The 25,249-nt window shown below is 46.4% G+C and overlaps 2 protein-coding genes across 11 annotated transcripts in view; one reads left to right on the plus strand and one right to left on the minus strand.

Annotated features, from left to right (window-relative positions):
- The window catches only part of ULK4 (unc-51 like kinase 4), a 541,913-nt gene extending 526,590 nt beyond the window's left edge, over positions 1-15,323 (plus strand). For all 6 annotated transcript variants that reach the window (XM_036870501.1, XM_036870500.1, XM_036870504.1 and 3 more), the window contains 2 exons: positions 12,150-12,235; positions 15,106-15,323. In XM_036870501.1, the coding sequence (XP_036726396.1) occupies positions 12,150-12,235; positions 15,106-15,169 (150 nt within the window). In that variant the 3' untranslated portion in view covers positions 15,170-15,323. The remainder of the gene's footprint in view (positions 1-12,149; positions 12,236-15,105) is intronic.
- A 2,341-nt stretch (positions 15,324-17,664) lies between these two features.
- The window catches only part of CTNNB1 (catenin beta 1), a 42,980-nt gene continuing 35,395 nt past the window's right edge, over positions 17,665-25,249 (minus strand). For 2 of the 5 annotated variants that reach the window (XM_036867658.1, XM_036867662.1), the window contains exons 11-15: positions 24,049-24,168; positions 23,264-23,414; positions 23,054-23,175; positions 21,916-21,976; positions 19,563-20,865 (exon numbers count right to left, since the gene is read on the minus strand). In XM_036867658.1, coding sequence (XP_036723553.1) covers positions 20,657-20,865; positions 21,916-21,976; positions 23,054-23,175; positions 23,264-23,414; positions 24,049-24,168 — 663 coding nt within the window. In that variant the 3' untranslated portion in view covers positions 19,563-20,656. Of the gene's footprint in view, positions 19,488-19,562; positions 20,866-21,915; positions 21,977-23,053; positions 23,176-23,263; positions 23,415-24,048; positions 24,169-25,249 lie in introns of those variants that run through there. The other 3 variants (XM_036867661.1, XM_036867660.1, XM_036867659.1) reach the window with 3 other exon arrangements.

Below are 25,249 nucleotides of genomic sequence, written 5' to 3' on the forward strand. Positions count from 1 at the left end.
GAATCTAACTAAAGAGGGCTTGGCATATAGCAGGTGATCAAGACACCCTGTCTTCTTCTTCTTCTTTTTTTTTTTTTTGGCCACGCCATGCTGTTTGCGGGATCTTAGTTCCCCGACCAGGGATCGAAACTGCACCCTTGGCAGTTGAAAGCGCAGAGTCCTAACCACTGGATCACCAGGGGATTCCCAACACCCTGTCTTCCTGACCACAGAATCATACTAACTAAGATTTGTCAGACCCTTTACTGCTGCAGAAAGAGCCTTCATGTGTATTCAGCTCGTGTCGGACTGTGATTTCTTCTCTGCCCGCCTCTCACTAGCCTGAGGGCCTTGGGAGCGAGGATGGTAACACTGGAGACCTCAAACTGAGCATGTCCGCATTGTCATTTCACATAATCACAGTCACGTTCTACACATTGCTTTTATATTTTCTGCTCTTTACCTAACGTTACAGGGTGTGCATTTTCCTGATTGTTCTTATTTATGATGCTGCGTCACAGCAGCGTGGTTTAGTGGCCGACAGTATCCTCACTAGGTCGAGTGAGGAACTGGGGAAAGAAGGAAACTGGGGGGACCTACTAAGCCTTGTTGACCTGATATCACTCACTTGCCCCCGCCCCTTTCCCCACCATCCAATAGAAAGTTCAGAAAAAGGCCTGGAAGCAGGCACTGAATAAGCCACTTCTGCTCTCTGCTTCTCCACCTCAAAGCCCCGCCATTAACACACACACGCTACCCACGCCACAAATTCAAGGACTGCATTGACAACTAGACCCCTCACTATGACCCCATAGAGCATTCCTAAGGATCAGCTGAGATTTGTTTGGGTCAAGGTCACATAGTATCTCCTCACACAGTTCCTCACTTCTTACGACCCTAGCTCTCACACTTAGCAAATCACAGGACAGTTACTGTCTTGGGTGTTTTCTCTTGTGAGGAACTGATTCCAGCCACATTCCGTGGTTGACATCCTAGCGCCACTGACTGGGAAACCTGTTCTCTCGTGTTCGCCTGTCTAAGCACTTGGATCAGGCCCTCTGGGGAAAATGGTGCAGCCTGATCCTGTGTTTCCCCAGAACTTTCTTTGGGCCAACTTACAGGTTACTCTTATATCCACAAGAGGTCCACAGTCCTATTTCTTTGCCAATTAAAACTGCTTTTTCCTCACTTATTTTGGACCTGGCTGTTGTAGTTAGTTGGATCAGGTCTAAAAGATTTCCCAGACCAGCTATATTTATGTTCAACGTTTTAAACTTCCTGGATTGAATGGCCAGAAACGGATGTAATTATGAACAGTTTCTAAGCATTAAGGGCATTTTTACTGCCCCGAAGGGAGCTGAAGAGAGCTTCATTCAGCTGGCCTAAAATGAAGAGGGTAGATGTGGATAATTTTCTTCTAGAAAGCAACCGTGTCTTATGGGGTGAAAAAGAAAAACATTCAAATCCTCAGCATGTCATTTCCATGGGCTCTGGATTTAGCAGGTGCCCACAGGTACAGACGGGAGTTTGGAGAGGAGAACTGAGGTGTCGGGCCAGGTTGGGGAGCGTACAGACCCCAGGAGGAGAGGCAGGAAAGGTCAACAGAAAGAAGAAAATCCTTCCACGCTGGCGTGTTCTCACTAAGGTCAGCTCGCCCGTGCCATTTGGTAACTATTTGCCCACCATCTGTCCTCCTTTGCTTGCTGCTTTTCCAAATCTGGAAATATCAGATGAGAAGAGAGTACTGCCCAATTTGACCCCGGCTCTAGAGGCTGCGGTCTTAAACACGGCAGGCCAAGCCATTCCTTCGGGGACCTGGGCTCCTGGAAGCCGAGGCTGGCTCCCCCGGGGCCAGAATGGCAGCCTCCTCCCTACTCACGGAAGGTGTCAGCTCCCGCCTTCCCCAGCGGCCACTGGCTGTCTCTGTGCCGCTGCTTCTGCAGCCAGACCCTTATGGGGGCGGCAAAGGGCAGCACGGCGACTGGGGCAGGGAGGGCGGTGGAGCGAGTCAGCCAGATCTGGGTCTCCCTGCCAGCCTCACCCCATCTCTAATGTGAGGTCACAGAAGACCTTCCTCACAGGGTTATTGTGAAGAGAACAGGAGATAATGGTCCACAAACTGGAAGCTCACGTCCCATCACCAGCAGGGACAGCCCTCCACCTGAGGGTGTGAGGAGAGATGCAGAAAAGCCTTCTGGTCGCCAGGCGCTAAGAGAAACTGCCAAGCGCGTGGTGGTCTGCACATCAGGGTGTGCTTACCGGAAGTACGTATGATCCATGGACTCCTTCGGTCAAGACCTGGAACCCCTGATGCTGTCTAGGAGAGAGATTCTGTGGTCCCTGCTCCCACTGGAAATGATGGGGATCAACAACAGCAACAGTGAGGGGAGCATGGGGTGCCAGACGGTTTACCGGGGTGGCAGGGAGCACCGAGCAGCACGGTTGGTAAGCCTTTACACTGAATCACCGGCATGTAGGCAGTGGAGCCTGAAGTGAAACACCGTGTCATCGGTCACTCGGTCATTGATTGTTATTAATCAGCCAGTCGGCCAACAGCTGAGCAGTGTGCTGAGCGGACGTGAGGATGGAACGGACTCTCTGGAAGGGCACGTGGATCTTGAAGGTGGGGAGACCGGGTCTTAGCTCAGTTCCACTGCCTGCTGGCCAGGTGACCTTGGGCAAGTCACATTAGCCCTGCTGGCTTCCGTTTCCTCTTCTGTAAAGTAAGCGTAGGAATACTTCTTTTTCATGGTTGTCAGAAAGAAGATAACGTATCTGAAAGCACTTAACTCTGTTCTTGCACATAATAGGTGCTCAGAAATGTTGGTTTCCTTTCTTGAACCAAATTCCAAGCTCTTTTTGCTCTAAGGCCTGCTGACTCAATTCGTTTTATAGACAAAGGTGAATCACGACAGTTTTTACCTGAAACCTAGGTTTTCTTAGCTCTGCCTATGCATGTTGGTGAACGCCCTGTGCCTCCTCCCACCCTCTCCCCTCCCCGTTCTCCTTGAATGCTCAGCATGGAAACTCATGGGCGCTCTTGAACACGAGGAGCTCAGCTGTTTTCTTCTTCTTCAGCCTTCTTCAACTTGAGGAATCACTGTATCCGGACGCCACCATCTCCCCGGGCCTCTGTGCTGCCAGGGTCTCCCTGTGAGTTAAAGCTACACTGTGCTCCGTGCAGCGTGTGGAAGAACGCCTCCACAGCAGTGCACCCGGATGCAGGGATGGTGCTGCTTCTGGCCCGATACCACCCAGCTTCAGTGTAATGTCTCGGTCTCCCTGCAGAGAACCTGAGTTCACAGGATCTGGGCCAAATCCGGGTGACCAAGGCTTTGGAACTGGGCCTGCCTCATCCACAAGCCCACACCTCTGCCCTCGGGATGCCCCAGTGTAGGTTCCAACTGGCCCCCCTCACTCCTTGGTGATCAGCAGATCTGCTGACAGGCATTCTTAGGGATGTCTCTAGATTTCCTTCAGATCATCCACCTGATTACTAGCCTGGGTCAGAAGGGGCCTCACTTGCTTTTGTTGAGGAATATAACATTTCTTAATGGACTCCCGGGAAGGCACAGATGCCGTGAGGCAGCCAAAGGCCGTGCATGAGAATTACTCCCTTCCACCCCAGATGCATTCAGCAACTCATGGAAGACGCACACGGGCCTGGATGCAGAGCAGCTTGTATTCATACAGTCTTGCTTTAAATGTGGATGTGAAAGGCAGCTCAAGAAATTTCTGGAGACACCCAGAGTGAGCACCAAGTGGACAGCGGGGAGGGACTGCCAGATGCCATCACGCCGCCCAGAGGTTCTTCCCAGATTCCAGCCTGGCATCAGAAGGCAAGGGGATAGCGTGTCTCGATATGCAAGGGGTAGAAATGGCTTTGAAGTAACATGAAAACCTTAACCGAAGAGAAGACAAAGTATATGTTAAGAGAACAAAATAAAGGGGCTCGATGGATAGGTTTATTTTTGAAATTGAAACTCTCTGAAGTAGAGTTGTCATAGTTACCTGCTTGTTTTTACTCGTATTTAGGAGATCTGAAGGCCACGGAATTAAAATAATCCTCCCGTGTGTGAAGCGTGTGTCTGTAACAACAAGCGCCGGGGAGCACCTGGGCCACGCTTGCTCTCGTCAGCTCCGTCTCCTGGGTTTTTTCTGCTCTGTCCGTGTTGCCCGGGCCTGCCTAGAGGAACTCACGATTAGAAAACTAAGGTTAACTTGGCGTCGTTGTGCCACACACATTCAGGATCAGGGAAGAGACAGACACGTATTATTACACACTCGTAACAGAGGCTGGCGGCCTGCCTGTGCCTGCCTCACTCGCGGCTACGGAGCTCCACACCTGAAACCACTGCCAACCAGAGACGCTGGCAGCGGAGCTTTTACGAGCTGCAAGAGGACGATGCTGTGAGTCAGATTCATGAGCATAAACTCACAATGTATCACGATGATACAAAGTCAAGTACATTCTGACTTAACGCGTTTGTAAGGCCTTTGCTGAGGAATGTTGGCACCAGGCCTGGCTTTGTCCCCCGGTGGCCACTGTGCCCCGGGAGACCTAGTCTCCCCTCAGCTCCCCCGGGCACACTGCAGAGGCTGCCAACTTCAGGCTCCTGCCGTTACCGAGGGCCTCAGATGGCTTCTTTTGGTAGTTTGCATCTGGGAAGCTGAAATCCAGAAAGGAGCCAACCCAAACTCTGTCCTGGAGGGTGGGTGTGTTTAAAAAAGAAAAAAGCCACTACCTTACAATTTGTGAGCCTGGTGGGAACGTGAGGGATGATTCTGCAGGACACCAGCCTCTCCTTTCAGTGTTTTGGTTACACAGTGATTCCTGAATGCTCATTGACACAAGCCACGTTCAAGGGACTGTAGCAGAAGGTTGAATAAAGTAGCATATTTACCCAAAGTCCATCTTCTGCTTTTTCATATTCCCTCAATTAAACAGAGATGGAGGAATTGTCTTTCCAAGTTGATCTTAATTCTAAGCTCAAATTCCCAACTTTTTTATGATGTTTCCCTTAAAGATCCCAATGTTTTGAACGGATGCCTGTCTACCAGGTGAACTGCATGTATTTAGTATAATTCATGTTTCCATTTTGGTTGACTTTAGCCATCCAGCTACCAGTCAGATGTCTTAGGAGCAGGAAAAATGTGAGGCAGGCATGGCTTAGTTTTCAGGAAATGGACACCTGCCATGTGATGTTTTGGAATAATAAAATCTACTCATGGACTCTTAGAGGTCCAGGAACCTCTGCTATAGAACATTATTGCAAAGTAAAATTGTTTCCTTGTCTTGGCTAATGGAACTGACTTCTAATGAAAATATTAACTACAGGAGGAAGGTATCGTGTTGACACTCTTCGCGAGTGTCCTCTTGCATTATTTATTTTCTTAGAGAGTCACTGCAGTGCTCGCTCTTGACTATGTCATCAGAGCCATGAGAAATTCTCCAACAGTTGCTCAGCCGTGAATTCACTATCTCAGTGGACAAGTGTCACTTTCCCTCCTGCCTCATGAAGGACGGGTCTCAGTGTGCCCAGAACGTTCTCTGCTTAGGTAGCTCAGAAGAGGAGGAGGTGGGATGACTTTTGAGCAGACCCACAATTTGCTGTTTAACAAAGTTTAAGTACTGAGAAAATAGAAGGGTAAAGGCCACACTGTCTGATAAATACAGTGGGGTGTTTCTAAAAGAAGGTTGGTACCCATCATAATTTATAACCTTTGGTGGCCAAAGAGGAGACCAGACTCTGGGAGAAAGGAGTAACTCGTTCCAAAGGATTATTTCAAAGCCATTTAAAATCCTAACATTACAAGCTTGACTAATGATAGGAAATTGGTGTCAGAGGGCAAAATAATTTAGCAAGGCATATTAAAAGTCTTATGTTTTCAAAAATTATCCAGACTTATCTTTACTGATATCTCATTCTAAAAATCCAGTCAGACCTATATACCAAGTAAGGCGTGAAGACTTTCCTAGCTGTTTTTCCATTTCCCTGTTGAAGGACGTCTCGGTTCCTTTGTCTTTTTAGTGATTTTTGAATAAAGCTACTACAGACTTTTGTACACAGGTTTTTGTGTGGACATAAGTTTTCATTTCTCTTGGGCAGATACCTAAGAGTACAATTGCTGGGCCGTATAGTAAAACTACATTCAATTCTATAAGGAATTGCCAAACTGTCTTCCACCGTGGCCCTACCATTTTGCATTCCCACAGCAATGAATGAGAGTTTCTGTTACTCTGCATCCTGGCTGGCATTTGTTATTGTCAGTTTTATGAATTTTAGGCATTCTAATAGGTATGTAGTGGTATTACATTGTAGTTTCAATTTGCGTTTCCCTAGTGACAAATGATATTGAGTATCATTTCATGTCCTTGTTTGCCATCTATAATACCTTCTTTGATGAAGTGTCTATTCAGATTTTCTGCCCATTTAAAAAATTGAGTTATTTGTTCTCTTGCTGAATTTTAAGAGTTCTTTATATGTTCTGGAGAAAAGTCCTTTATCAGATATGTGATTTGCAAATATTTTCTCCTAGTGTGTGCTTTGTCTTATTCTCTTATCAATCTTCTACAAAGAGCAAAGACTTTTTTAAAATTTTTATTTTTTTATTTTTTATTTTTTATTTTTTTAATTGAAGTATAGTTGATTTACAATAATGTTGGTTTCAGATGTACAGCAAAGTGATTCAGTTATACATATATATGTATATATCTATATTTTTTATTCTTTTCCATTATAGTTTATTGCATGATATTGAATATAGTTCCCTGTGCTATACAGTATATCCTTGTTGTTTATCTATTTTATATATAGTGGTGTGTATCTGTTAATCCCAAATTCCCAATTTATCCCCCCCGCTTTCCCTTTGGTAGCCATAAGTTTGTTTTCTATGTCTGTGAGTCTGTTTCTGTTTTTTAAATAAGTTCATTTGTACTATTTTTTAGACTCCACATATAAGTGATATCGTATATTTGTCTTTCTCTGACTTACTTCACTTAGTATGATAATCTCTAGGTCCATCCATGCTGCAAGTGGCAAAATTTCATTCTTTTCATGGCTGAGTAATATTCCATCGTACATATATAAAGAGCAAAGTTTTTAACATTGGTAAAGTCCAATTTGTCCATTTTTTTCTTTCAGAGATTGTGCTTCTGTGTTGTATCTAAAAACTCATGAACAAACCCAGGGTCTCATATCTTTTCTCCTATATTTTCTTCCAGAAGTTGTATAGTTTCACATTTTGCATTCAGATCCATGATCCATTTTGAATGATTTTTTTTTTTTTTTTTGGCCATGCCTCACGGCTTATGGGATTTTAGTTCCCAGACCAGGGATCGAACCCAGGCCCTCGGCAGTGAGAGCGTGGACTCCTAACCACTGGACCGCCCGGGAATTCCCTTGAATGATGTTTTATTTGAGGTATTAAGATATGTTCCTAGGGTCATGTTTTTGCATATGGATGTCCATTTGTTCTAGCATCATTTGTTAAAAAATGTTCCCCCATTCAGTTACCTTTGCACGCTTGTCAGAACTTTGATATTGTTTGTGTGGGTCTGCAAAAAATCCTGCTGGGATTTTGATAGGAACTGCATTAAACCTATATTTTGGGAAAATTAATATCTTTACTATATTGAGTCATCTAATTCTTGAACACATTATATCCATTTATTTAGTTTTTTAAAAAGTTTATCAGCGTTTTGTAATTTTTAACATATAGATCCTGACATATTTTGTTAGATTTATATCTTTGAAATTTGTCACAACTTGCTTTGTGACCCAGTATGTGGTATATGTTGAAAAATTTCCATGTACATTTGAAAAGAACATATATTCTGCAGTTGTTAGATGAATTTTTCTATATATGTCAATTAGGTCAGGTTTGTTAATCTTATTGTATAAAACGTCCATACCCCTTCTGATTTTCGTATGCATGTTACTGGGAGAGATTGAAAAATATCCCACCATAATTATGGATTTGTGTAACTCTCACTTTGGTTCTGTCATTTTTTGTTTTACAGATTTTGAGGTTGTTATTAGGTACGTTTAGAATTAAGACTTGATATATCTTCCTGGTCAGTTGATCGTTTTATAAATATGATATGTCTCTCTTTATTCCTAGTTATAATTATTGGCTTAAAGTCGACCTTGTCTGATATTAGCTATACCAGCTTCCTTTGGTTACAATTTGTGTGGCATCTCTTTTTTCGTTCTTTAAACTTCAGTTGCTCCGTGCCCTTATATTTAAGGTATGTTTGTAAGCATCATGTAGTTGTGTTTTATTTTGGTTATATCTAATCTAAAAATGTTAGTTGGTCTTTTATTTGTAGTACTTAGTAAATTTACATTTAATGTAGATATTGATATATTGGGGCCTACATTTACCACATTACTCTTGATTTCTGCTCTGTTTTTCCTTCCCTCTTTGGGTTTGGGTTTGTTTTGCTCTTTTTCTAGTTTCTTAACATGAAAGCTTGGATTATGGATTTGAGACGTTTCTTTTTTAATGTAAGTATTGTACTATAAATTTCTCTTTAAGCACTACTTTAGCTACACCCCACAGAGTTTGATTTTTTTTTTTTTTTTTTTTTATGGCTGTGTTGGGTCTTCGTTTCTGTGCAAGGGCTTTCTCTAGCTGCGGCAAGCGGGGGCCACTCTTCATCGCGGTGCGCAGGCCTCTCACTGTCGCGGCCTCTCTTGTTGGGGAGCACAGGCTCCAGACGCGCAGGCTCAGTAATTGTGGCTCACGGGCCCAGCTGCTCTGTGGCATGTGGGATCTTCCCAGACCAGGGCTCGAACCCGCGTCCCCTGCATTGGCAGGCAGACTCTCAACCACTGCGCCACCAGGGAAGCCCCCAGACTTTGATATATTGTATTGACATTTTCATTCAGCTCAGAATAATTTCTAATTTTCCTTGGGATGTCCTCTTTGATCTTTGGATTATTTGAGTGTGTTGTTTAATTTCCAAGTGATTAGAGATTTTTGTTATCTTTGTTATTTATTTCTAGTTTAATTCCATTATGATCAGAGAATATAATTTATATGATTTCAGTTCTCTTAAATTAGTAAATATTTGTTTTATTACCCAGAATATTGTATACATTGGTGAATGTTCCTGGATTCTTGGGGGAAAATGTAAATTCTGCTGTTGATGGGCTTAGTGCTCTACGAATATCAGTGAGATCCAGTTGGATGATGGTGTTGTTCAACTCTTCCATATCCTTGCTGATTTCTGGTCTACTCATCCTATCTATTACTATAAGAGTTGTTTGAAGTCTCCAACTACAGTTGTGGATTATTTGTCTGTTTTTCCTTTCAGTTGTATCAGTTTTTCATTATGTATTTTAAATTTCTATTGTTAGATGCATACACATTTATTGTTTTATCTTCTTAGTGAGAGAACCCTTTTATCAAGATGTTATGTCTTTATTTATCCCTGATAATTTTCTTTGTTCTAAAGTCTTCTTTGCCTGATATTAATACAGCCACCCTAGCTTTCTGTTGATTCCTGTTTGTATGATGTATCTTTTGTTTTTTTTTTAATTAATTAATTTATTTATTTTTGGCTGTGTTGGGTCTTCGTTTCTGTGCGAGGGCTTTCTCCCGTTGCAGCGAGCGGGGGCCACTCTTCATCGCGGTGCGCGGGCCTCTCACTGTCGGGGCCTCTCCCGTTGCAGAGCACAGGCTCCAGATGGGCAGGCTCAGTACTTGTGGCTCACGGGCTTAGTTGCTCCGCGGCACGTGGGATCTTCCCAGATCAGGGCTCAAACCCGTGTCCCCCGCATTGGCAGGCAGATTCTTAACCACTGCGCCACCAGGGAAGCCCTGGTGTATATTTTTTAACCTTTTATTTTAACCAACACAGGTTGAAGGTGAGCCTAGAAGTTCATAAATAATTTTATGAGGTTGCTTTCTTGAGCTCTTCCCTGTTATCTCCCCAGTACTTTCTGGCTCCCTGGATCTCCCATTTTCTGTCTGGCTACAAACTGCTTAACTTCCACAATTGTCATGTCGGGGCCAAAACATTGTGAGAACAGAGAGAGAGAGAGAGAAGAGTTTTGGCTGATGGCTCCTGTTGCTGCCACCACTGCCACCACAGAATTGCCTGGGGCGTGGTCCAAAAGAGAACTGAGGAAAAGGAAAGGGGGTTTTATCTACTCTCTCTGAGCTTTTGGAAGTTTCCTTTCCCATTCCTCAAGCCTGGCTTCTCCTGGGGCTGTCTTGTGTGCCCCACTTCTGGGGTTTGGGTGTGTTGAGTTCAAGGTGGTCTGTACTGGAGGGAAAGAGGTGATGGCACTTTGGTTTCAGTGTCCTTCCCCAATCTGCCAGTGTTGTTTACTTTTCAGTGTTCTGAAAGAGCTGCGCTGTGCATTCTGTTCAGGTTTTATATGGAAAGGGTGGCATGTGTTTTCTCTGTCTTTCCCAGAACTAGAACCTGATTGATATTACTTAAAATTTTTATTTTCTAATTAACTCATACTGTTAGAACAACAGTTGATGTTGCTAGTAAGAGTTCAGGTAAGTGGCCAAATCACATAGTTTTCAATTAATTCTCTTGGCTTTGTTTATGCTTGCATTTTATGTCAGCTGCACACGGTGCTATTCTCGTCTCTCCCTTTGATCACATAGTTTTCACCGTATTCTTCTGTTTGCACCTTCCAACTAGCCTTGTGAGTGAATGTAGTCTTGTTATCTCTTTGCAACTTGGAGCACAGCCTCTTACACACGATCCCATGGTAGGGCTGGTCAGGGCAGTGAGTCTGGATGTAGCTCAACTGAGCTGTATGAGGCAGAGTTTTGAGAAAAATTAGATGCGAATCCTCGCCGAAGACCCTTTCAGGGTAAGTCTGTGCTTGCTTCAGACATAATTGAACTACAGCAGCCTTCTGAACTCATCAGGTGGGGTGTAATTTCGGAGCAAATTTACACACAGCTCTTTTAAGATGCAAATCTTTGCAGAAATTACACCTGATGCAGTTGAGCTGGCAGCTGGGGTCTGGCACACTCAGGAAGCGGGAAAGGGTCTCAGTGGAGGTGAAGATTCATTCACATGCAATTCAGAGGCCACATTAAGGTCTAACCACCCCTGTGACCTTCCTATCACCATGAGTGATTGATTAAGAAATATTCAGCCTCTCCCTGAGAACTACAGAGATGATAATCCAGCCCTGGTTGCTATGATCAAGTGGAAAGACAGAAAATGGCGGGGACAACCAAGGCCAGCCTGGTTCCAGCCTCATGTGGGGTTAGGGTCAAGCTCCCTGTGTACTGCCGTAGTGGTCCCTTAATCTCACTAAGCCTCAGTCACCTCATCTATAAAACACACTACATGCTTACCTTGCAAGGTGAGGCTACTGAAAGGGATAAGTGAGAAAATGTACAGGAAACTGCAGAGCCTTCTGAAATGTGAAGTTCCATACCAGTGTTTATTAGAAAATATTTATTAAATATCAAAGATAAAAATGGGACATGAATGGTGAATTAAGAGAAACATTCTAATAGCAGAAATCAAGGTTCATTCCTGAAGTCTTCTCTGCCTCGTAGGGCATGGACTCGTTTTACGGAAGGGCTGAATTAGGAGGTCTCCAGGGGCCTGGGCTGGGTCAGCACCTATCTGAGTCCCATCCAGCCCTGAGAGTTTATGATTCTGCCTCTGGTGCCCAAGTGTCCCTCCTCTGTGTCTCCCGGGACGGTGGCCGTTGGCAGGGGCACACTTCCCAGGGTACGCGGGTGGGGGTGTGACCGGTTTGATTCCTAGTGCCTCTTTCTTTTCCCAGGCTCCTGAGATCGCCGGGAGCCCGGCATCATCCTTCTGTCCATATGAAAGAGGTTGTGTCGGGCTTGGGACGCAAGGGCCCACTGGGTCCCGGAACCGACAACTGGAAAGTTTGTTCACCCATGATTTGCTTTAACTGAAATGTTCAGGCTTCCAGAACACAGACCCTCCTGAGGGACCAACGGGAGGTACCCCATCCTGCCCTGGCACATCTCCAGCTGCAGCGGACTCCTTCCTGCTCACCCCAAGGGTTGCCTCCATGGTCAGCAGCACACTGGGGCTCAGGGCTCACTGCCCAATAGCACAGGTGGCCTGAGACTCAGGGTGCCCGTCCAACGGATCATGGGTCAGGGATGGGCCAGCCGACCGCTTTCCTCTCCGTCCCTTGCAGATCACCTCCAATGAGAAGCACCTGGAGAGCCTCAAGAATTCGGGCAGCCTCGTGCGGGCTCTGGAGTGGCTGGCCCCGGCCGGGGGGTAAGTAGGCCCAGGAGGGCTGGGGGGAGCAGTACAGAGCGTACCTGGGCTCAGCAAATAGCCTGGCATTCCTTTTCTCCTCTCTTCTTCCCTCCCCCACCCCCCGTTTCCCCTACACACCAGGGACCGTCACCTTCCCGCCTGACACTGCCCACTGAGATCCCTCCCTCCCAGTGTGGGATGGGCCACTCTGCCCCTCCACCCCCTGGGAGTCCCCACTATGGAGGTGGGGGGAGGTAACGGGAGGGAGAAAAGAAGAGCATCCTGGCCCTGCAGCGCGGGGAGGCCATATTCCCATCTACAGGGAGTAGAGATGGGGACGGGAGCGGATTATGACCAGGTGGGAGACCTGATGAACCTCATGAGAAAAGCAGTACCCGTTTGTGCACACGTGCCCCCCGCAGCAGCCTGGCCAGAGGCACCATTACCACCACCTTGCAGAGGGTCTGGAGGCCCACTGTACAGCCCCGGCTGCCTTCAGGGGGAAAACTTGAACCCACAGAACAGACTGTTTGACACTGAGAAGCTGAGGTTAGGTCAGCCTCCCAGTCCTCAGCTTCAGTCAGTACGTCTAGAGCATCCTAGAAGTGAGGTGCCGAGACCGGGACAGCCCTGTCACCCGGAACACGCTGCACCCTGTGGAGGGAGGAACCGGCCTCTCTGCCAGCCCCCCGGTGACGCCGATGCTGGTGCAGAGAGGGCGCTGGGCGGGTTCTTGCCGCACACACCCCTGCACTCCCTGGAGAGGCGGTTCTGGGGAGGGGGGTGATTCGGGCAGGGCTGACGAGTCATTTAAAATGTTAGTGCCACGTGACCAGAGAAAAATGGCATGGGAATAAAGAGAGAACTGCCCCCAGGTATCCACCCTTTAGTCAGCCGGTGTGCTGTGTAATGGCTCACTGCATGTGACAGTGCCAGGGCCTGGCAGGTGGGCTCTGGGGGTGGTTCAGGGGGCTTGATTAAATGACTCGGTGAGTATCCTGTCCCCAGAGCTGAGGGAGGCGGCCGGAGGACGTGGTGGCCCCTGAGCTGCAGCTGCTCTCCCTGCCCTGGGGAGGAGGCCCCCCTGCTGAGGGGTACCTGGCCTTCGCTGGGTGTGCGGGACGCGGGGTGGTGCACGGCATCCCTGGTAGTTTGTTTTCAGAACCACAGGGTTCTGTGGAATCTGCTTCCTGGTGTTTGGGGTTTTGTATTAGTTGGAGAAGAACATGCGGTCGAGGTATTGCTGGGAAGGTGAGTCTGCGGAGAAGGCTCAGCTCCAGCCAGCCCTGCTGTATTAATCCTGGGTTGGGTGGGGAGGGGACAGCACCTCCTGGCCTACCCCACCCCCCTTCCTCTGTAGCTTAAGCCGAAGTTGTCAGTTCTTACCCGTGGTTACTGTGAGCTGAGGGGAAGGACGGGCTGGCTTTGATGGGAGGGGCCCCTGCTCACCCCGGTGGGCCCTGTGGCGTAAGGCACGGACACTGGTTCCCCAGGCTGGGCCACAGGCCTTCCGCTAGACTGGTCTGTGAGGAGCAGGTGATGACCGTACCTGGGGACCCTGGCCTTGTGCAGACAGCTGAGATGAGGCCCCTGTGAGCAGATGTGTGCCTGCAGAGGGTGGGAGAGCCACCGGGAGGCACGGACTTGAGTGGGCAGCTGCTGAGAGCCCTTCCTCTCCACGGCCTGCCTCTGTGGGACTCCCCCGCCCCCCAGCTGGGTCCGAGGCCGGCACATCTTCATGCTGTACCAGTTTGGGAGCGCTGGACCCACATTTGGTCCAAACGTGAAAACGAGACTCCCTGAGGCTGGTGGCCTCGTCCGTACCCACACGTATCACTTCAGCAACTAACACGTCTCCACCAGGCAGATCTCGTACTGGTCGACAGGCTGGTGCTCTGAAATTGTCCCGCTTGGGCTTTGTTCGGATGGCCCCAGCAGAAAAAGGTTTTCTCATGCTGACCAAGAGTGACCGGATGGCAGCGTTCTCAGTTCTGATGGGGCCCTGCCAGGTGGGTGTGTCCTCCTTGCCGGTCACTGGCCCCCAAGGGCTGCTCTGGCAGGCGGAGTGGGCAGCACGGCTCCACCAGAGTAGCCTGGTCTCAGCCGGGAGCAGGCCAAGTTCAAGTGCATTCCCTCAGTCCTCAAAGGGGCCTTTGATGCACAGAGCAGGAATGCTTGGCACCACCTCCGACCACAGTCCTGTCCCCCTGCGACCCACCTCTTTTATGCAGCCCCCTGGCATTTGGCAACAGCTGTATTTCTGTGTAGTGAAGGGTGTACTATCAGCTAATTTCATATTTCAAGGCACACTGCTATGCGCTATTCTTTCTTTGGTAACATTTGTTAAGGCACAGGTTTAAAGGTGTCTCAAACAACTTGCTCCAATAACGAAGTTTCCGTTTGAAACTCTTAATTGCACATCCACACCTACGAGACTAAGAAACCCGAAGCTCCTGGCTGATTGGCCAGGAAGGGGCAGCATGGAGCAGGGAGTGTCAGCAGCCGGGATCTTTGCTGGATGGCGCGAGCCAGCTGCAGGCAGGCGCCGGGCAGGCTCACTGTGGGCCTCGGGCCGGCGGGCTCTGGCTGCCGTCCGCCTGACTTGCCCTCACAGCTCAGCATCGGTGCGCCTGGCCAAGGTGGGGTCAGACGTCGAGGGGTGGCAGGGCCAGTGCTGAGCCCCTGCGGGACTGTGGGCTTCGGGGTCCTCACCTCATGGCACTGGAGCCTGCGAACGCTGTTTCTGCTTCTCAAGCTGATGCTAGGGGCAGCTCTGGGAAGCAGCTGGTCCATCAGGTACTCGGGTGCAGAAGAGGCCCGCCCCTTTGGAAGACAGAGCGTTTTACCCTGGGGATGCCTAAATGTCTCTACTTTGGTTTTTCTCACAGTTCGTCGGCCAACAGTGCAGTGGCTTCCTTGGCCCTGGAGATCCTCCAAGCTGCTGGACACTAGGCAAGAAGGCATTTAGCACAAGCCCACTCTGCGGCACCCACCCTCAGCTACACACATTCACCACATGGCACCTACAGCTCTGTTTGGATCTAATAAAGTCAGCTGAACCCAGAACCTCTGGCTGAGATGATCTAACTCCAGATCCTAGAAAACCCACTCAGAATGGACCTCCTCGGTGCATGTGGGATGCGTCTGGGAACCCCAGGTTTGCTAGCTGTTCTCAGAATGCTCTTTCCCTCTGTGTGGGCCAGGTGGGCCTCTGCTGAAGCCTGCACTGCCTGTGCTAGTCTAGGCCTGCCAGCGTCTATTAGCATCTTTCTTCTCTGGAGAAGATTTAACAGGCAGGACTAGGCAGGAACGCTCTCCCAGCTACAGCTCCCGAGCAAGCCTTTGGAAGTTATAGTCTCTTGTCTTCCTCCCACTTTTACCTGCTTGGCTTTTCTTCATTTCAGGGATGAAGTGATTCCAAGAATCTTGGGGAGAACTGGGCAAGACTGCACTAACAGGAACAGGTGGTTAAAACTTTGCCCAAAGGAGTGCAAAACGCTCAAGGAACGCTGGCTTCCTTGAAGATCTGCTCATCTAGATGGGATGATGGCATCAAGGTAGAATCACACCCCCCACTTCTACCGGTGATCCCCCTTATCCTCGAAGCCTTTCCAGCTTCTTTCTCACACATATGCCCTTAGTGTCCCCTGTGTAAGAGTCAAGCCTGTGAAAATAGTGGGTGGACACTGCGGAAGGGGGCTGGGACTGTTGTGCTGAGGGAGGGAGGGGTGCATCCTGGGCAGCTTGAACCAGGTGAGCAAGTTGAGAACATTCCTTGGCCTCCTCTCTGGGTCCTCTGTTTCCCCACCTGCAGAATGAAAGGGCTCGACTAGATCAGTAGCTGCAGTGCTCTGGGCTGCTTAGAGAGGGGATCTGCCCCTTGACACACGCTGCCTGAGCCCAGATGGGCTTCTGTCCCAGGCAGCAGCCCCTATGCAGGGGGAATGGGCGGGGGACGCAGAAGCGGGAGGCACAGGGCCACACAGGCAGCCCCACACCTACTGCATCACGGGAAGCTGGGCACACTGTTGCCAACAGGCCCACTTTGCCGTGGTGATCTGGGTAGTGTGCCAGCTTCCGTTTGGCTTTGTAACGAACACAGCAGCTCCGTGCCCCCCTCCCTCAAAGGCGTGGATGTCACTTACCTTATTTAAACCTCACCACCTGCCAAGCAGACCTTCTTATCTCCATTTCATAGATGAGAAAACTGAGGCTCAGAGGAGCCAGTCCACTTGCCCAAGTCCCCACTGCTGGGCTGAACTTGGGACTCGGACTCCGCAGCCTGTGTGTCTGCCAGTGGGATGTCCAGAGTCGAGCTGAGTAGCAGGGGTGTAAGGGGGAACCCCACCCAGGAGCAGGCAGTGTCATTTGCTCTCATAGCCTCCTTACTGCCCACAGGAAGTCCTGCTGGGCAACGTGCCCATCACCAGGCTGTGCGCCCAGGTGGCCCTGGCCTGGCTGGGTTTGCCTGTGCTCCTGGGGTGGGGGAAGCTGATGGAGCAGCTGGAGGCCTGGCCTTCAGCTCCTGTTGCTTTGCCTCTTTGGTCCAGGGAACAGGCACAGTTCTCCCTGTTTTCCCAGGAAATCTGTTCTCTCTCCTTTCATTCAGCTCTTAGGGGAACCACCCTGGAGTTCTGGACCTAGAGTCCCCCAGAAGGTATTTCAGAGCAATCGAATTCTTCTTTCTCTACCCTTTTGAGCTGAGCAGGGAGGAGTCTTTGCTGCTTAAGGTGAAACAGGAGGAAAGTTTTAACATTCCAGAACCATGTTAAGTGGACCATGCCTGGCCCTGAGTCCCACAGCCTTGCCTCTTAGAGGAAAGGTGTATTTGAATAGGCAAGGGGCAAGGAAGAGATGGTCCCAAGCAGGGCTAGTGCCCCACCAAGGGTGCTCAGCCCAGGGTGACAGGCGCTAAAGCTAGCCCACGCCAAGTTTTACACCCTGGTGTGAGGCTATGTCCTCCTGGAGTTAGGGGATCCTTTCTGTCCTTCGCACAAAGGTGCCTTATGGAAAGCAGCAGCCCCAGTCTTAATGAGCTGAGGTAGGGGACGTGAGCAGTCTGGCTGAGCAGACAAGGGGGAGGCCGAGGGCAGTACCCTTCCCTGCCCCACATGAGAGGCCCATACCCTTTTGTGGCTTCCCCAGCTCCAGTTCTGAGAAGACCTGGGCCCCAGCCACCCATCAGAGCTCTCAGGATTCTCGCAGTGACCAGAGGCCCAGACCCAGGTAACTACCGGCCCTCCCCTTCCCACCACCTCCAAGCTTTAGCTGTTTGCTAAAAGGAAGCACTACCTTTTCAGCCCCCTGCCCCCATTATTTTCTAATTGCATTTGATGGGTGTTCACTCAAGCAAGGCAAGGCAGTTAGATTCTCACCTACTAGAACAAAACAACTGCAGTGGAGCAACTCAGCTCTCTGCTGGTTTATAAACCATACGGCACGATTCGGATCTTCTGTTTTTATTACACTAATCAAGACAACATATTTATCTCAAGATCTTTCACTGCCAAGGATTCCAATAACCAGGTCAAAGCCTCATGTCTAGAACACCTCATCCAACATGGAAAAGCTTCATTTTTCAGCTCATTGGTGGTCACCGCAATGGGATCAGATGTCCTATGCACCTCCATCCCCAGGTAACCACTCTTCTGTTTTTTGTGGTAATCTAATAATTTTCTTGCTTTTTAGTTTTACTATCTCTGGATGATTTCCTTAAAACAGTTTGCCTTTTTGCAGTCCTACGGCATGCATTTGTGACTTGCTTTTGTTCAGTATCATATTTGAGATATACCCATACTACTGTGTTGAAGCTGTAGTCTTTTACTGCATTGCGGCCATTCTCTTGCAAATTATTGGACACATGGGCTTCCAGTGCGGGCTTTTGATATTTTGTTGATCATGGATTTTTTTCCTGCATTAATTTCAGTTTTATCCAAATGGCTACCTAACTGTTCTACACTTTTACTAAAAAGTCCCCTCTTTTTCACACTGACCTCCAATGCTACCTTTAAAGTGTCTATTGTCTTCATCTTATTCTGTTCACTTAGTGTATACTTCGACACACATGCCAATAAGTGTTAATTTAACTACCTCTAGCTTTACAGTTAGGCCTTGACAGCTGATAGAACGAGTCCTCCTATCATCTTATTCTTCACCAGTGTCTTTGCCGTTCTTGGCTCTTTGTCCTTCTAAGTACATTGCAGAACTACCTTGCTGAATCAGATTAACCTTCATATAAAGTTTTTACATGGAACTTCAAAACTATAATGATTTTAGGCAAAGCTCTGAAATGTTTTCTGGTTTTAAAAAAAACACCCCGCTGTGGTTCTGTATGTTAAAAGCTGAACTCACTAAAGATCTTCACTCTGACCAATAGCTGTAACTTACTAATAGTTCATGCAACGCTGCCTTGCTTCTTTGTGTCATGCACTGGAGGCACAACTGCCCCTCACCAGGTACACAAATGTTTCCTCTCCAATCCCAATTACATCTTAGACCACAGGGAAGAATTTATAAAGCTTTCTCAAAGGGTCCTCATCCAACAAAAAGGTACTGAATACATGCTTTTAAATACACAGCAAATCACAAACAGCCCTCCCTAAGCACAAGACACTTCCATGCTTTTTAAAGCCCCAAACACAAGTTCTAACAAACAGGTCTACTGACTCTGCCCTCAGGGATGAACTAATAAGCTTGTCAGACCTACCACCAGGATGACAGGCTCACCTGGCAGAGAGCATGGAAGAAGGCCCATTCTAGTTCTCTCTGATTATGTTCAGATAAACATCAGCAGGTAAACCATCTCAACTATCAGTTCAAAGTGGAGTTGAAGGAATTCCCTGCTCCAAATGAGTCACACTTCTGTGAAGGTGCTTGAAGTCCAAATCCAGGTGAGTAATTCTCCATTATTACCTTAAAGGCATGAAACCATGTGATGGAGGCTGGGGTGGGGGATGCCTACTGGGCCACACAGAACAACACTGAAAGGCAAAGGCCTAGACGCCGTTGGTCCCGTGGGCAGCATCATACACATGGCTGCAGCCAGGGTGAAGGGGTCTTGGCCACAGGCTCTGAGCCCAGAGTCCTGCAGTTGGAGACGGTGGACTCACCTCTTCTTACACAAGCTCAGAATCAACATTTCAAGGCTGAAACACTTTTGGTGCAATTTAACCCAGGGCCAAGTGCTAAAGAAACTTGGCAAACAAACAATTCTGTCTACTAGCAGTAAGGCTCTTTCCATCATTACAACTTAAGTTTATTCAGCTTCACCCTGAGGAAGACACACAGTGAAATAATTTATTACCCTCGCAAACCACTAAGTGACAAGGAAAAAAAAGTGACACAATCGAATGAATTAAAAGTTTAATTCTGAACCATTTTTATAACCGCATTTTCTCTTGAAGCATTGTATCACAGCAGGTTACAACAACTTTGGGATAAAAGGCAACTGGTAAACTGTCCAAAACAAGGTTCCAAATAATACCTCTTACTGATTTACCCTACCCATACATATCCCAAATAAAGTTTTTGATCAAAAACATGAAATAGATCCACCTGCTTATTTTAAGCATATTAAAAAGGAAACTAATTGGACCATTTCTATTTGTCTATTTTATACAAAAAGGCTACACAATGTTACACTTTATTCAGATTACAATTAGAGTGATTATGAATTAGTGTTCTACACCATTACTCAATTCTTAAAAATTAGAAATTGCTGTAGCAGTATTCACTATAACTTAACACTACGAGAGACTTAAAAAACTAACAAACAGTTACTGCAAAAAAAAGAAAAAAAGAAAAAAAAAAGAGCTACTTCAAAGCAAGCAAAGTCAGTACCATTACAGATATTTAAAAAAAAATTTTAACAAGCAAGGCTAGAGTTTGATAAATTCCATCTTGTGATCCATTCTTGTGCATTCTTCACTTCTTGAGTCACTCCCAAAATCCATTTGTATTGTTACTCCTCGACCAAAAAGGACCAGAACAAAAAGTTTACTTCAATTGTTCCCATAGGAAACTCAGCTTGGTTAGTGTGTCAGGCACTTTCTGAGATACCAGCCCACCCCTCGAGCCCTCTCAGCAACTCTACAGGCCAATCACAATGCAAGTTCAGACAATACAGCTGTATAAAGAGAGAAAGGCTGCTATTAATGTTTAAAACAGCAAATGTTACTCATTTGAGTATTAAGTTGCAAAAGCTGTGGCAAAAAACATTAAAGTTAATAACTTCCACACATGACCACGTAACAAACCAGAAATCTGAGAACATTCACATGTTCCAAGACATCTCCTTTCAATGTATCTTTTTTTGTGGCAGATTTACAAATAGGCCTAAACCACTCCCACCCTACCAACCAAGTCTTTCTGAAGTTTTGTAGGCAGAGTAAAAGTATTTTACCCAAACTGGCTTTTTTAACTTCTTACCTAAAGGATGGTTTACAGGTCAGTATCAAACCAGGCCAGCTGATTGCTGTCACCTGGAGGCAGCCCATCCATGAGGTCCTGGGCATGCCCCAGGTCTGGCAGCCCATCAACTGGATAGTCAGCACCAGGGTGGTGGCCGCCCATCTCATGCTCCATCATGGGGTCCATACCCAAGGCATCCTGGCCGTAGCCACCAGAGTGAAAAGAACGATAGCTGGGATCTAGGAGAGTCAGGGGTAGCAACGGAATGGGTAAGGGAGAGAGAAAGAAGACATAAAAGTGAACACTAAGGTTAGGGACATCCAAGGGCAGCAAGCTTGTCAGAAAGCGCTGCTTTCTAACCTCTTCAACTTCTAGCTTTCCTCAGCTAAGTGCCAGTGCCAGGCCACCCATGAGGCTACACAAAGTCTGTTTCCACCAAAGGCAGACCACCAGCAGGTTCTAGTCGTGGACATGTGGCATTTACCCAGGCAGGGACAGGCTCCTGAGCGGGGAGCAGCAGCAAGCAATCTACTGTGTGTGACACCTAGGCATCAAGCAGTCGTGGCAGGAGGTGAAGGCGATAACAAGGAGGTCTGGCAATTGTAATCTATTTGTTAGAAAGTCCAGGCGACACCCACAAAAGTACAAAGAAAATGTGCCAGTTTCCAATGAAACCTGTATATGTTTTATATTAAGGGTTAACATTTATATGTACCTGTCAAGGTAAGAAGCTTATAAGCTCTAGTGGTTTATTAACTAGGAAAAACCAGGTAAGATTATAAATTTAAGATGAATAGTTACAGCTGTTAGTGGTCTACCCCTAATTATGCTCCATTCGCCACTACCCAGATTTGAATTGTATTTTTAGAGTTTTCTGAAAAGCTAACTATGTAAATACCCATCCCAGATCTGAGCTTGGGGACAGAAGTTTCCATACTCTCACTTCCTGGGTGGGCTGCAGACACAGGTATTATGGGTCCTCTGAACAAAAAAAACTGAATAAAAAGCCAGGCGACTTGTGACATCCTGCACTGTCCTGCAGAGGCCTAGCAGTAGTGACACATATTTATTGGTGTGATCCTACTGCTTGCTCAGTGTGTGGCTCAGAATTCCCTGTGCTCCAATAAAGATACTATTGCTGACTCTAGAATTTAAGAACTGCCTTTAATTGCTACCACTACTTTCCTGCCAACACTGGTTTCCCAGATGAGCAAACCAGCTCTTTTGATAAATAAAGCTTTGGACCTTTAGCTTGATCTGGAGACAATCAAGAAATGTGAGACACATACCATCCTGGCGATATCCAAGGGGTTCTCCCTGGGCACCGATATCAAGTCCAAGATCAGCAGTCTAGATAAACAGGTACAAGGCAAAGAAGCAAAATGAAAATTCTCAGCTCAAAGCATACTGTCTAATATTTTGAAAACATACTTATTTTCAGATTATGAAAAGAATAAAGAACTCAAACATTATAGAAATACTTAGAAAATGCAGAATTACTTTGAAATACAGATGCATACAATACAGAAATACTTCAAACTCTACCCTTCAAAGATACCTAGAGAAACATGTTTTCCCATTGCACACAGTATTAACAATACTGATTTATTCTTTCCACAAGGATATATTATTAAGTACTTACTACGTGCCAGGCACTGTTCCTGGTGCTAGAAATGTAACAGGAAACAAAACAGGCAAAGTGTCTACCCCCAAAAGGAGTTGCTGACAGGATATGTTATATGAAAAGACTTTTAGAGCCTGCGCATTAGAAGAACGAAGTTGCCACTAACTGTGAGAGGACAGGTCTGGAGAAAGGGAGTGGGTGAGGAAGGTCAGAGCTCAAGCCGGAACGTGTTAAGATTGCCTATTAAACAGCCAACTAACATACTACTCACTGTTTGGCAGTTTGCTTTATTTTTTTTCCACCTAACGATATATAGGATCTCTCTCCAGTCATTCAACAAAAACAACTGACTTTATGACTATGTACCATAATTGAAAAAACTTTCAGGGTGGTTCTACTGTTTCAATGAACAACTGTACTGAGGACAAATACTGAACAAATTAATAGAAATTCAAGTAGAAAAGTAGGTGAAAAATTGAGCATTTTTTAAGAAGTACTGATAAACTGACCTCCAACAGTGGTTAATAGACTGCCTCTTTCCTAACAACCTTTTGAAAAATGTTCTTTAATCTGCTACCTTTTTCATCTGTCTCCCTTAGAAATTCTAACTTGTTTGTTCTGAACAGGCTGTTTAAAGCTGTAGTTTTTCCTCACAGCAGTTGCTAAGAGTGTAAAGAATGAATATGCAAGCCAAGGACAAAGTCAGTGCAAATGAACACGTACTGAGTGGTTTGAGAGGAAACCACAAACCTCCTTATACCTGCTCTAGCAAACAGCCAAATAAACGTGCTCACGCTGCCTACCTCATTCCAAGCCATTGGCTCTGTTCTGAAGAGAGAACTGGTCAGCTCAACCGAAAGCCGCTTCTTATAATCCTGTGGCTTGTCCTCAGACATTCGGAACAAAACAGCAGCTGCATATGTTGCTGGGAGAAGGATGGAATAAAGGTCCTTGAGGAGAAGCTGAGGCGTCACTGTACACAAGCTAAAGGCTCTGGTTCCTTTCCTACTTACCCACACCTTCATTCCTAGAATGAAGTAATTCTGTCAGAGGAGCTGTGGCTCCCTCAGCTTCAATAGCTTCTGCAGCCTCCTTGTCCTGAGCAAGTTCACAGAGGACCCCTGCAGCTACTCTTTGGATATTTTCAATGGGAGAATAAAGTAGCTAAGGAGAAAACATACACCCAAAACCTAATTAAATCTAAAGTTAAAACATGGCAAGCACCCCACTGCAGTGTAAACATTCCCAATTCCCAATTCCGAGTGTAAGCGGTATCTGTACTGCCTGTATTAGATCACATAACTCTACATTTATGTGCTTGAGTGATGCTCAGGAGCAATGGTTTTCTAGAGCAGTTTTAGCTATGAACCTTTTCGTCAGAGTGTTATTCAAGCTAAAACTTGGAAGACCCAGAGGTGGCTGGAGGCCTGTGCTCTGGCAGCCCAGACCAGCTTTCGTCCCTTCACAACTGAGCAACCCTAAAAGTGGAGTAGGAAGTCTCCTTCCTTTCTTGAGGTTCTAGTCCCAATGTTTCTCCTTCTACTGCCCAAGAAAACCGAAGGGAATTCTCATAAATGTATTCACCTGAAAGGACACGACACACTGAGATTCTATTTTTTATACTCTGAACAGGAAGCACGGGCAGTACTGCCATTTTAGAAATGGTGATAGCAGATGAAAAATTAAATGCTGCTGCCCCGATTTTGGTCTCTAATTTCCTGATACTTTGCTTATCTTTAAAATCCTGAAGTTTTACTGACACACAGAATCTAGAACACCTCACTTAAAAGCAACATACCTGCACAAACAATGGAATGGTATTTAGGCCTCTGATAACAATTCGGTTGTGAACATCCCGAGCTAGGATGTGAAGGGCTCCAGTACAACCTTCAACTATTTCTTCCATGCGGACCCCCTCCTACCAAAAGAAATATGGTTAATAAATAGGGCATTGTCCTCTCTAAAGTTTATATACTTGAAAGGCTTTCTGTTCTGAGTAGCAATTACTAGATTAGTTATTCACACTATAAACCCAAAGTTCCCCAGAATTTGCAATTAATTAGTTCAGGAATGAAGGTGGACTCCATTCAGTTGAATGTCACTTTCTGAAAGTGGCCTCTTGTCAGCACTAATTCCAAGCAGCACCCCTCCCCCATCACGGTACTGCGCACAGCAAAGCACAGCTTCAATATACCTCTGCGTCCCAAAGATAACTTTCTTACAGTCAGGGCACCAATCACTCTGGGTAAAGGGATACATAAAGAAAAGATACACAAAGATGGGAAAGTAACGTGCAGACTATGTCAGTGTTTTCTTTCAGATGCTCCCTCTATCTTTGTACATCTATGTGTATTTGGTGAAAACTCAGCAAAGTTTTATCACCAACTGCTAAAATTCTACTGAGCTGCCGGTAGAAAATCCACTCACCTCCTCCAAGACTATTCAACTGATAGCCTATATGGGAGAAGGAAGTTAGCTTTTGCAAAATATAACTACAATCTGCTTTCCCTCTATCTGAGTTTTTAAAAAGGTCATAATTCTGCTACTTGCAGCAGCTTTTATATTCAACTTCATTTTTATAAGGACACAAAAGCTCCTTTCTTCCTAGAGAGGAGATTTTAAAAGGTACCCTTTGCATTCTATTAAGCCACCTCATGGAGACAGGCCAACACCAAAAGTAATGAATAGAGAAAGGCAAAGCCTCCTAATGAGTGCATCCATATCACAACTAGCAATCAGAGTCTCAAGATCTGTCCTGGTAAAGTCTTGTTCTCTAAAGTAACCTGATTAAATAAGAGAGACTCTTTGAAGGTCTGAGTCTTAAAACACATTCTGAGGAATCAGAAGTGTCTTTAGATACTTGTAATGAAGCTAGTTTTAAGACTGCAAACTTGACATCAAAGTTTCAGGCTAAGATTATAGGTAAAGATCCCAGAAATGCTACTACTTAGTCTTGTAATTTGTTGGCATTCGTTAAGTCCAGGGAAATAGTTTAAACC

This window comes from Balaenoptera musculus, chromosome 11, assembly GCF_009873245.2.
Source record: "Balaenoptera musculus isolate JJ_BM4_2016_0621 chromosome 11, mBalMus1.pri.v3, whole genome shotgun sequence".
NCBI lineage: Eukaryota > Metazoa > Chordata > Mammalia > Artiodactyla > Balaenopteridae > Balaenoptera > Balaenoptera musculus.